The sequence below is a fragment of the Anarrhichthys ocellatus genome, unplaced genomic scaffold (genome assembly GCF_004355925.1).
Source record: "Anarrhichthys ocellatus isolate YVR2014 unplaced genomic scaffold, GSC_Weel_1.0 scaffold29, whole genome shotgun sequence".
In the NCBI taxonomy this organism is placed as follows: domain Eukaryota; kingdom Metazoa; phylum Chordata; class Actinopteri; order Perciformes; family Anarhichadidae; genus Anarrhichthys; species Anarrhichthys ocellatus.
The window spans coordinates 1,184,411-1,197,178 of record NW_022280059.1 but is presented as its reverse complement, the minus strand read 5'-3'; the positions used below and the strand labels follow the sequence as shown (position 1 = coordinate 1,197,178).

Genomic DNA, 12,768 nt, shown 5'->3' with positions numbered 1-12,768 from the left:
TCTCTCTCTCTCTCTCTCTCTCTCTCTCTCTCTCTCTCTCTCTCTCGGTGGCGCTGGAAGTGAAGAAGCTGCACGTCTGAGAACAGCGTGAGCAGGAACATCATGTACCTGTGAACACACGACCTCTGGCGACGCTGTCACATCTCGTCTCTTCTCTCCGTCCACTGCGTTGGCCTCCGCTGTTATTTCTCAAATATGTAAACTCACTGCCGACGGGGAACTTCAGGGATCTTTTAAGGACTCTCAGGAGGGACTTTGCGATTTTTTTTTTCTTTTACAAATGGGTCCCTTTGCGAGAATTTATTTCACAACTTGCTTCACACAATAATCGGTTTTCAGCCAACCAGACTGTTGTATGCCTTTAGTGGGTGTCTGAGCTGAAAAACAACATTAATAAATAATTTTTTTCAGGTCGTGGAAGCTCTCTGACTTTGTTGAGGAAAGTCGCAGCGTTTTTACATCGTGGGCTGTGAATAAATACTCCTCAGTGGCCTAGTTTGTAGCTGCAGCTTCATTTATCTTTTGATTCCCTTTATTCCCACTCTGAGAAGTGACTGAGCTCAGGTGAGGCTTATTTACTATTTATCAGTTGTTTTACTCTGTCAGGAATATATTACATCCTTGTAAAGATATTTGTTTTAAAATGTTTTTAAATTGTAAAACATGAACAGGAAAATATTACAATGAATAAGCTTGAACAAATTGTACATTTGTACATAATAATGTACATTAATCTGACAAATAATTAAATTAAGACAGTGTGCTAGCTTTTTTATCTTTTTGTTATGAATGTGAAGTTTCCAAACCCAAGCTGAGAAAACTCCCTGCAGATCCAGAGAAGACATTACATCGCTGTTTTCACAGGCCTAGCAGCACCCACCGTGACGAGCAAACTGAACTTCATCTGTAAAATTGGCAGAGGGACCCTTTCATTTCTTCAATTTGGGGTTTAACGCCCCTGAAATCTACAGTTCATCATTTGACCTTTAAAGCTGGTGCGACTTGTCATGTTATGTGCCTTTATCGGATACGCGGAGCAAACTGAGCAGTATATTGAGTGGCCATTACTGAAAGTCACGTGGTATAAAGTGCAGTAACAGGGGATGGGTCAAACAAACGTTGGACTCTCACTCAGGAGATCGCTGTTAACGTTGAGTCGACGCTTGTTACGTAACATTGCGTATAAAGTCCGCTAGGGGCGGTTGTTGTTGTTTTTTTGCGCTAGCTGTGCTGTTGCGGTAACTATTTGAACACAAACCGTGGTCTCTTTTCTTCCCTTAACCAAGAAGTTTTGTTGCATAAACCTAACCAATCGTTCCACTAGGTCCTCCACGTGGCAGTGTGCGTCCCTGCAAGCGGGACACGAGGCTGATATGAAACGTTGCCGTTAGACTTACACCGTGGTTTCACAGAAGCATACTATGCTATGAGTATTTACTCCACGGGACAGTGTGTCACTCGTAATGCAACGAGAAAGGCTGGAAATCGATGCAAGTTCATCTTTTTCTTTTCTGTCCCTTCCATGAGATTCTGTTTGTGGCAAAGCACAAGGCGTACTCCCTCGAAACAAGGACAAGTGTCTTCCTTCTGCGAAACGTGTCCCCTCCCGCTGCAGGATCAAGTGGCTTCGATCGCTGACATGTTTGCGTGCGTTCGATTTTTAAGCACCGAGGGGCATTCTACTGTCTGCTCATCGGTATGCGTCGTCACACTGTGCGCGCATATGTTTCAGTATGTGGCTGTGAGTCAGAAATCAGAGGAGAAGCGGCTCGCTTTGCATTCCGTCTGCTGCCTCCGGTGCCTCTCTGGTCATCAGGGAGGAGGAGGAGGAGGAGGAGGAGAGCAGAGGAGGAAGGAGTGAGTCATGCTAGTTAGACTTTAATAAAAAACAACCGCCAGGGTCCACAGCCCGGATCATGGTGATGATGATGATGTGTTCTGGTGCTGTCGAGTCACTTGGTCACTGTGGAAATTGCGAGCCGTAGTTCAGCGTCTGGTATGAATTTCACAGACGCTCCCTTTTCATTTTCAATCCTCATCATCCTCCGGTAGAAATAAGAGCTCCTGTAATTGAACCTCTTGTACCGTCTGTGCTCCACTCTGCAGGTTAGTCCAGAGTGACACTAGCAAGCTGCACCAGTCGCTGGAAAACCTCTGCAGTAAGCTGTATTTACTAAACGTTATTTACCGAAACGCTTTCGCAGTACCACGACTAAATAGATTTTATTGATGTGACTCAGTGGACCTGAAAGGTTGCAATAAAACCTTGTTATCTCTTTGTATTTTCCATATCTTTGACAACCAGAGACTCTTGCTTTAGTCAGTATGTTGTAGTCCTTCATTTCATATCATTATCTTTTTCATAATATTCCCCCAACAACATTTGGCCCTGTGGTGCATCTCCAATGATCCCAAAATCTGCAATAAACTCTGCATTGTTTCTCAGCTCCATCTCCTTCCCTAGAATGCCTCTCAGGACTTTAACATGGTATACATTTCAGTGGTATCGGTCAGCCGTTCTTGTTGTAAATACACTTGGTGGTTCTTTAGTGGTTTTTGCGATGAAAGCACACATTTTCTTGACGAATCAGGATCCACAGAGCTGCAGGCTTCACCTAAAAGTTGTTGGAATTTAAAATTAGTTTCAACTCCTCATTGGAACTGGAATTAAAAAACAAAAAAAGGAAATTACAGTAAAGCAAAACTCATGACAACTTAACTTTTTGTTAGGATCCTGCAGTAGAAATAAGGCATGAGTTGACGGTGTACAGTAGGTTGTTGTTCTTGGTCCCCACGAGCAACGTTATAATATGTTCCATAAACTTTTTGCTGCCGAACAGATATCGCTTTAGCAGCTGCAGCACGCCGAGCTTGGAAAAAAACGGCTTCCAACCGTAAAAATGTCAAATGATTACGATGCAAAAGTCACATACAAAGACACACACACACAGACACACGGTGATGTCTTGCACAACAGAGCTCACACTGGATCACTGAGGGAGGTGTTGGGGCTGGTTTGGCGTTTGCATGACCGGGACTAAGAGTCTGTGTGCGCTCGCTGCATGACAAAGACAGCAAATACTGCGTGAACCTAATACCATCAATCATATTTTGTATCATAAGAACATTAATTGATCTTTAAGTAAAAATGTTGTGATGAAACGAAGCGGGTCTCTGCTGCAGTGGCACGGCTGCACAGCGGTTTTAAACATGATCTCCACAGACAGAGTGGCCTTTTCCGCTACGAACACACTCATCACACACACACGCAGACAAAAGCATGTGCACACGATCACAAGCTACACGTAGAGACAATCACGCACTCATGCCAAGACAATGGCCTGCTAATCCAGGCCTGTGATTGGACGGGTACAGATTACCCAGAGGGCGCCAGCTGTCGGGGAGAGGCGAAGCCCAGTTTCCTCAGTATAAGCACACACAAACACACACAGACACACACACACACACACTGTCACTCACTAATGCTGAATTAACACGGAATGAGGCTGAAATGTTCACCGACATAGCAATAGCATGCGGCTACATCTTAAATCTCAGGCTCTCGTACATTTGTTAGTTTCCGTCACGCTCGCGCGGCCGAGCTGAAGCGTTCAGCTGCTGTCAACAGAGACCGTTTCTCACCGCTGTCAACAGATTGTAAAAATAGAAGTGGGAATTAATATGATGTTATTTGCTACCGGCCATCAAGCCCAGCCAGGTAGCCAAATGTTACAAATGCCTGGACGTGCATACGTGTGTTTTTATTCGTAGCCTCTGTTGTTTCAAGCCTTCCACCCTGCACACACTCTTCTCTTTGTCTAGCGGGTGTGAGAGAGTCCTCAAGTCCACATTTTAGGCCATTAAAGGTATTAAAGGTATCTTAAATGTATTCATGAGAAAGACATTTTTGTATCATTTAAGATGGCTTCTTTGTCCAGAATGAATGCAAAACATGTATTTGACATTCACTGACACTTGATGTTATGTATCACTGTATCGTTGTATTTTCATAAAGTCTCAATTGGGCTCTTCAGTCTGCTTCGACCAGTGTTTTATTTCTTAAATCAAAGCAGGCCACATTGTTTAACTTGGCTTCTTGAAGTCTCTGCTCTTACACCGTGATGCAGGCCAACCATCACTTTCCAACTGCCCCCCGCACACAATCACACACATACTGCACAGCTTTTATCCCTCTATCATGCTGCTCCCAGTGCAGCCACAGAGGGCCGAGCCGGGCCAAACCGAGCCGGTCCAACAATGCAGGCAGAGGGAGGAGACAGGAAGCGCTAACTGACACGCTGCTGAGCAGAGATAAGGGCAGATCCCACTAAATACTGGAGTCAAGGGAGAGAGAGAGATGGGAGGAAGGGAGAGGAAGAGGAGGAAATGAGGGGAGGGGGTTCGAGAGGGAAGAAGGAAAGGAGAGAGAGCAAAATGAGAAAAGAGAAAGGAGTGAGAGAGCATAAATACTAAAATGGTGAGAGAGGGAAACAGCCAAAAAGAGATTTACTTGCAGTGTGTTATTGAGACACAGAGGACTGAGAGGCTTTGCATTGGCCTAGATTCTCCTCTGTGTGTCTGTCCGTCTGTCAACACTGGCCCTGCTCTCTGGACACGACACTGACGTTATTCTCCGAGAGACCTGCAACATTTTCATAAACAGGGAGGGTCATAAAGTATTAGGACGGTGATAGGTTTATCATTGTCTTGGCTCCAACCACAAGGTTAAAGTGCTCTTTAAGTGCTGCTAAGGGCCACGCATGACATGTGGTTTCTACAAGTCGCATTATGTTTCAATTCACAGATAATTATTTTTCACTCATTTTGTAAAAGTTAAAAATAAATGAACACTCTTGTAGCTTGCAAACCATCACAGTGAAGTGCATTATTTTTGACAGAGAAAACAACAATGCAGTACCGACTTTCAAGAGTTTCAAGAGTCTGCTCCAACCAACCAATGGGTTTTCATACAAAGGATGGAAACCAACTGCCTGGACCTAGCAGAACAAATGCAGAGCAAAATATCTAAACTTTTAAAAACTGTGACTTGTATGTGTTAGAATGTCGAGGCTTTGTGTAAAAAAGGACAATGAACATCCTCAGACCAAAGCCGAAATAACAAAAATGTGTCACGGTGCTGCTACAGACTGCAGTGTTTAAAAATGTCTGATTTCCTACTTGATCATTAATTCCATCGCTCAGTCTCTAATGTTGTAAATGTTGAGTGTCTGGCAACGCTTTCCTGGGTAAACTGAGAAATCAGGAAGCAGTATAATACAGTATAAAAACAAACGAGCAAATGCAAACATATAGTTTTATGTTCCCAATATTTCCTGCAGGTGTTCTCTCGGTGAACATTAATCCCAGTTCCCCCTGCTGAGGACGTTGAGTGTTCATGCTCTTTGATTTGTGAAATAGAGTTCAGCCCGTTTGATTGGACCAGGGAGGGAATTTGTTTCCTGGATGGACGAGGTCCTGGAAACATGAACTGAATGTTTCTGATATGTGCAGAGGTGGAAAAGTGTTGCTTGTGAGGTCCAGCATAACTCTTTCTCTTGCCTTCATTTACCTTTTAGACATTTATCTTTCACTCCAGATTTACTTTTGTGTCATTGGTCTTTCTCTGCTTTGTTTTGCACGGATGAAGACTCCTTTTTGACAATTATTTGTTTAATAATCAGAAGTAGGCCTTGAGTTACAGAAGGCTGAGAACCCCTGCTGAACGTCACCACATTAGATGTTACGTGTTACGTTTTCTTGCTTTGCGACTCTTTTTGTTTCTTGATCATTGAGTTTTCTCTTTGCTGTTACTATTTGCTGCTGCAGCTGTGTATTTCCTAGCGGCGATCATTACAGTTTCCTTCTATCTTTTCTTATCTTGCAGTTGTTATTTGTTGAAAAGCAGTATGAGCCAGTAGTCGGTTTCATTTTCATTGAACTGCACATTAAAAAGGATCAAAACAGAAGATTCTTAGTTTTCAATCTTACGTTTTTAAACATACTGGGATTATTGCTTCGAATGAGCTTTTTGTATCTCCGCCGAGTACTGATTGCCATCAGTTTAAAACTCATGCACCGACCTGTTTTTGTCTGCAGGAACGACAGAGCGCGTGTGTCTGATCCAGGGGACGGTGGAGGCGCTGAACGGCGTCCACGACTTCATCGCTGAGAAGGTGAGGGAGATGCCTCAGAGCACCCAGAAGACAGAGCCGGTCAGCATCCTGCAGCCACAGACCACCGTCAACCCCGACCGCGTCAAACAGGTCAGTCCTGACTGTTTCCCTCTATTCTAACTCCAGGAAAACCCAGAGCAACTCAGGCTCTCCCTACACGTGTGTGTGTGTGTGTGTGTGTGTGTGTGTGTGTGTGTGTGTGTGTGTGTGTGTGTCTGTTAGTTGTTTGCGTGTGCCAGCTCTGCTTTCGGCTCAAGGGGTGTGTGAGGAAGAGGAGGGAGCGAAGTGTTTGCCTTCGGAGCGTCAAACCGTGCGCGTTGCTGTGGTCGAGCTGTGATTTTCTGTGTGAGTGAAACTGAATGAGGCGGGAAAAAAAAAAGAAGACAAACGGCATGCAGACGTATAAACAGATGAGGGGGGGGGGGGAGGAGTGAGAAATGAAGGGGAAAGGAGCATCAGGGAGATAAGAATGCAAAGAAAAGTAAAGAAGGAGAAAGGTCAAGACCGGAGAGAAAAGGAATAGAGAGTGTGGAGAGATGACATCCACGCAGACGGGATGCAGTGTGAACATATAAACTCCCCATGTGGTGTGAACTGTAGGGTGCCCCACACACACACACCTAGACATCCACCCGCCAACTGGGAATAGTTTCCCGCTGAGGGAGGAAGTGTGTCCTGATCACTCCGTCTCTCTCTCTTTGTAACAATCGGGCTCGTGCAGGAATTTCCTCTTCTTTCTGTTCGTTTTCGCGATTTGTTCTCTTCTGTTTGTACCCGTTGACGTTTTCTTATTTTTGCACTCCGCTCTCTTACCTAGATAAGAAAAAAAACATCTTGTTTTCGCATGCGACACATTGTCAAATGCAAGAAAACATTGTTTTTTTTTTTAATTGGACGAACATAAAGAAAACGCATGAATATTATAGAGTCACATTAGATCGTTACATGTTTCAGAGTCATTGTAATGTTTGGATTATTAAAGAAATACTATTGGTCCAATGATCCCAATCAAGACAATAAAAACTCTTGATGTATTGCATGAATTCAGATTCTGAATGGCTTTCATACTGCTCTTCGATGCTTTTTGATTTTAAAATCACATTTTACTTTGTTTAAATTCATTCAACAGAACCTTGATTTCACTTCTGCTGAAGGCCTTTTTTCTCTTACCGCCTAATTGTGGTTGCATCTCTCGAATTTGTACCTGTGAAGCTTTCTCATCCCCTCACGTGTTATTATATGGAAAGTAGCTGCTAATCATTAACCTAAAAACATGCTCAGAAAACCCCCCACGCGTCATGTTTCAGCTATTCACAAAGAAACTGACAGCAGAAACTTCCGAAGAATGATTTCACAAAGTTTGGTGTTTGCGTATAGAAACAGTTCACAGGAAGCTCACCCCGCTGCTGATTGTACAGCCAAATCTGAGCGCCAATACCAGCCTTGTAATGCGGGACAATTAGTGCAGCCATCGATTATGATCCGCTTAAGTGATTATCATCGTTCTCTCTTCATGATTGCTCCCTATTGATTAGTCAGGTCTGGCATTGTTTCCAGCTATTGACTGTTCAGGCTTGCCAGACGACGCAGTCGACCAGGGCTTGTGGGCACGCACACACACACACACACACACACACACACACACACACAGATAAGCCTACACATACTCACCCACACTCGACCCTCCGGCCCACACACACTCTGCAGAGTTGAACTCAAACAGGCTTGTTGAGGCTCATGCAGATAACAGTATTGTATTGTTTGCACAGACTGTATCTTGCTTGTTCTAATTGTAATGCTGGGATGGTGAAGGACTACTTATTCAATACATGCATGTGCACACCTGGATATCACACCTGTAGGTAATTGTTTAGCATCTCCTTGGGAATCCCGTTCATCCCTTAAGTGTTGGATGTGATGTTGTTGAGGCCAGGTCTCTGTGCACGTCTGTCAGGTTGGGTTTTTTCCCCACACCAAACTCAGGTTGTAGTTGCCATGCAACCAGTGGGGAGTCCAGGAAGTCACTGCTCAGAGAAAAGCAATACTGCAGCACATACACTCCCGTAACATGGCGAAGTGATGTGTGGGATGTCACAGTGGGAACATTTTCCCTCCTGTTAATATATTTGACAACACCAGTGTTACTGATGACACAGATATTCGTTGATAGCGGTTTATATCTGTAGAGTGCTGACTTTAGATACTCCTCTTACTTTTGTTTAGCCGAGGGTTGCGAGCTGTGCCTATGATTATGAAGATAATATTGTAATAACACTGAGGCTCAGTAGTCTGAACCAAAACAGCAAACTCTATTGCTCCCATTACAGGTTTACTCATTACGTTCTTACCTTTCACAATAAATGCCCTAAGACACAAATATGCTGCATCATTGCCTACCAGAGGGAATTTAAATTCATTTTCGCTAAGCGACAACGCAACGAAATAGCTCACACTTTGAACAAAACGAATGCTTAGCTTTGGGTTTAAATCGGAAGTATTAAGAAATAGGCGCTTTTGCTTTTGGCTTCGACCCCAAATCCTTCGCCATCGTCTTGACATTCAACTCTCGTGACGTGAAATCTGACGCTGTGACTCTTCTGCAGCTGAATGTGGCTGAAACTTTTATTATTGTATTGTCCATCGTCTAAGTATTGATGACGGCCTAGTGTTTTTTAAATTAGAGCAGAGTTTTATTTATTTGATGAGTGTGGGGCTGGCGGGCAAGAATAATGGGTTTATATCCGAACACCGCGTAACACTGTGACTCGACAAATCAGTTTATGTACAGATTTAACAGATGAGCAATAAGACTAGTTGTTTCTTTTCCTTTCTTAGTGCTAAGCTAACCAGCCGGTCGCAGTAGCTTCACATTTTAGTGTACAGGCATGAGACTGATGTCAATCTTTTCATTTAATTTTCCGCCCACAAGTGAATATGTGCAGATGTGCAAAATAAAAAGGGGGAAGACTCTCTTTTAACAAAACTAAAAGTAGCAGACCCGACATGTTTTCTCTGTTCATATCGTGTGCATCGTGAGCGTCTGAGCCCGAGGCTGACTGACAGTTGAGAAATACTGTTTTGGACGAGGCGAGCAGCCGCAGGGAGACAAGCAGGCTAATAGCTGCTGATATTTAGACACTTATAATAGAGGGCGAATCCCCCTGTCGCTCTTTAGGCTATTTATACCACGGCGGAGAGGCGACTAAATGGATTTGTGCAGCAATTTGAAGACACACAGATACACACATGTTCCCACACGCACACACAGAAAGAAAGCCCCAGACCAAAATAACAGATGCCCCGACCTTTCAAAGACAGTTCACTCAGCCGAGCATCGTTCACAACCCAAAGGACCTGATTTAAAGTTTTGTTAAGATGTCACATGCATTCTGAGGAAACAAGAATGTTTATAAAGTGATCCACGACTATATGAGCATGCTGTATTTGAGGTAATAGCGCATCAACATTTTTGCTCTCAATTGTGAAAAGATAAATAATAATATCATTGTGACAGTGTAATACAGTGTGAAATATGTTCCTTCTATCTTATGGCGAAATATAAGGAAAACATTATGATCATAAACATATTTAAATGCGCTACCTTAAAAAAGTAACTATTGTGTCTGAATTAAAAGTATTTTTTTCAAGTGCTTTTGTTTTCCGACAGACAATTTATTAGCACAGAATTATGGAAGAATATATGAGAAAAAACGACCAATGCAAAATATTTTTTTATTATAAACTGTACCGAATTAACAACTAAAAAAAGCAAAATGTACTTTGTTTGTAGTCACCACAAAGTGTAATCAGAGTACTGTAAGTAACACATTACTCCCAACACACTCGCTCAGTCACATATAGATTTAAGGTCAGTGGGCTGTGGGTAAGCTGAGAAGTCTTGGTATTTAAAAGCATGGCTGTCATTGTGGAAACCCACAAACACAAACTCACTTTGATCTGATGAATGGAGCTCTGTCATACACACAACAAGTGTGCCCATGAAAGATGAACTGGTGTTCTGTGCAGTGCGGCCGTCGATTGTCTGCTATTCTGGGGTTGTGGATAAAATGTCTTCCCCTTCTTCTTCTTCTTGTCAAGAGTGCGGCTGTTGTAGCATGTGGTGTTGGCCTCACTGGTTAACCCCAGGGAACTGGGCGAGAGAGAGAGAGAGAGAGAGAGAGAGAGAGAGAGAGAGAGAGAGAGTAGAGATGTTCAAAAGGGCACTTATAATGTTGAGGAAAAAGACGAAGAGAACTGGGAGAGGGTGTGGAGTTAAATGACATAGAGACAGAGAGGAGGACAAAAGCCAGAGAACAAGAGTCCGGGCTGAGTGGGTGACTGACAGCTGCCGGGCTGCCGGAGGACGCCGCCGCGCTTCAGGGCCGCATAACAGGACAGCGGAGCAGATTTATGGGCTGAATGAATTCTTCTACCGGGTCTAATGAGGGCTGACGTGACATATCGAAGAGAATTTATTGAGAGATTTCATCACTTTTATTGGTCTGTGGTTGCTTTTGTTTCTGCCCCTCCGAGAATGCTCTTGTATAACATCATCACATCACCGCAGCACGCTCTCATGTTACAGTTTTAATAAGATATTCATAGTTTGAGAAAGGTGATAAGTGCTCTCGCAAAGACAATTCGGTTGATGCACAAAATGCTGACAAATGATTTGTTGTGTTCATTGTTATTGTGATATAGTGACAGAAGCTTAAGCAGGAAATAGTCTGAAAAAACTAATTCAATATATCGTTTTCTTTTTATTTGCTTTTTTAGCAAATTTGGAAATGTTTTCAGATCCTCTAATGGCCACCAGATGCCGACTTTGTTTAAGCTAGTCTATAAAAATATAGTTATTTTTCACACAAAAAAATAGGGTGTATCTAATATTACTTAGATACACACGGGCGGGGCTACCTTGTGATTGACAGGTCACTATCACTGCGTTGTCCGGTCAGGGAGTTGTGTGTGTTCTCGTCTTTCAACTTTAACCCATTGAGAGTGTGTTTTCACTTCATAAAAGTTAATTGTAACATTTTGGACGCCTTATTCAGCGTACTGTTCTTAGCTCCACCCTCTTGGGTCACCTCCGGTTCCAGAAAAACAAGATGGTGGCCAAATTGCCAAAATCGAGGCTTCAAAATCCTAGTCCACAAACCAATGGGTGACGTCATGGTGGCTACGTCTACTTTTTATTAAGTATATACACCAGGTCCAGGTTTTAGGTTTGAGGTAACTAGGCTAGATTGTGACCATGTGTGTTTACGTTCCGTTGTTTTGGTGTCCTGTAAATTAGAAAAGCAGCGCACAACATCAGTGATCAGCCGAAGCACTCAGACCTCTCTCTCTGTGTTTATGTGTAATGTAGTGAAGCATCACCTACTTACTGCATCAATATTGTATTCATGTTGGCAGTAAAACACTCTCTCGTCTGTTATTGTTGCACTATGGTGTTTTGGATGTGAGCTGCAGAGCCGAAGCTGTCTCCCCTGTGAGATCAGCTGTAAATGGCTTGTGGTTTTGTTGTGTTATTAATATTCTGGGGCTATTTTTGGCCCGTGCTGCCTTTTATTCAGACTGAAAACGGCGAACACGTACATACTTTAGCGTTTACGCTCATCGCCTCTAGTCTGGCCGTTTTTCCTGGGCGCTCCCTCCGACCACTTCCTGCAGAAGAGAGGGGGCATTTCCGGTGAACTTTCACCTCCAGCGCGAACATCTGTTTCCTACTTCCTGTTATTGTCTTCCCTGTACAGGAAGTTGGCCACAAATGTCAGGAAAACGTAGAGTCTGGCTCACTTTGTCTCAGATGCTGAAGAAGTGGGAGTGTAGGACGGTGAGGGAGAAATAGCTCAGCTTCAGCCAAAGAAATTGTCAAACAGATGAGCTCTGTGTTGTCGTTGTTGTTGTTGTTGATCAGTGAATGAATACAAGAATAAGGTTGGAGTTTGATAGCTTTTAATCGAATATGAATCCTTTCAAATCCCTTATCAAATCCATTTGGGTTTAGCTCTCAACATAAACTAAAGTCATAAATACCACTCAGACAAATTACTGCAGTAATCTGCAGTAGTCACGGATATTTATCGACTCCAGTTCCGATCGGCAGTGACGGAAACATGACACCCGGGTGGAAGTGCTCTTTTGCGATGCTATGAGACACGCGTTGCAGTGAAAATGTAGTGAATAACATCAAAAAGATATTTGGACAATATTAAAATATATGAATGTACAAAACATAAATTTAATATGCGCCCCTCAAGTCACCAAACTCCAGCCAGAAAAACAGTTTTTTTAACTTTGTCGGACTTTGTTGATTGTCAGAAAACACACGTCATTCAAAGTCCACAGAAACAAAACAAACCCTGTCCAAACCGTTTTCAACAATCACCATGAGAGCTTAAAAGAGAAACTGAATAAGTAACAGATTTTTTTTTTAAACGAGGTAACCGTAAGTAAGTCTGTTCTGTTCCGTTGAATTTTACACTCCAGAGCAGACTTTTACATCTTGCTGCCTTCTTACGTAACATTTTATCTTCCAGTCAGTCCTGTGATTTGCAGTCTCTGCCACACCACTGAGTCAGCAAAATAAAAC

The 12,768-nt window shown here is 43.0% G+C and overlaps 1 protein-coding gene across 2 annotated transcripts in view; it reads left to right on the top strand.

The window, feature by feature from the left end:
• Nucleotides 1-12,768, top strand: part of nova2 (NOVA alternative splicing regulator 2) — a 78,778-nt gene that overhangs the window by 49,996 nt on the left and 16,014 nt on the right. For both annotated transcript variants that reach the window (XM_031863621.1, XM_031863622.1), the window contains one exon: nt 6,097-6,263. In XM_031863621.1, coding sequence (XP_031719481.1) covers nt 6,097-6,263 — 167 coding nt within the window. The remainder of the gene's footprint in view (nt 1-6,096; nt 6,264-12,768) is intronic.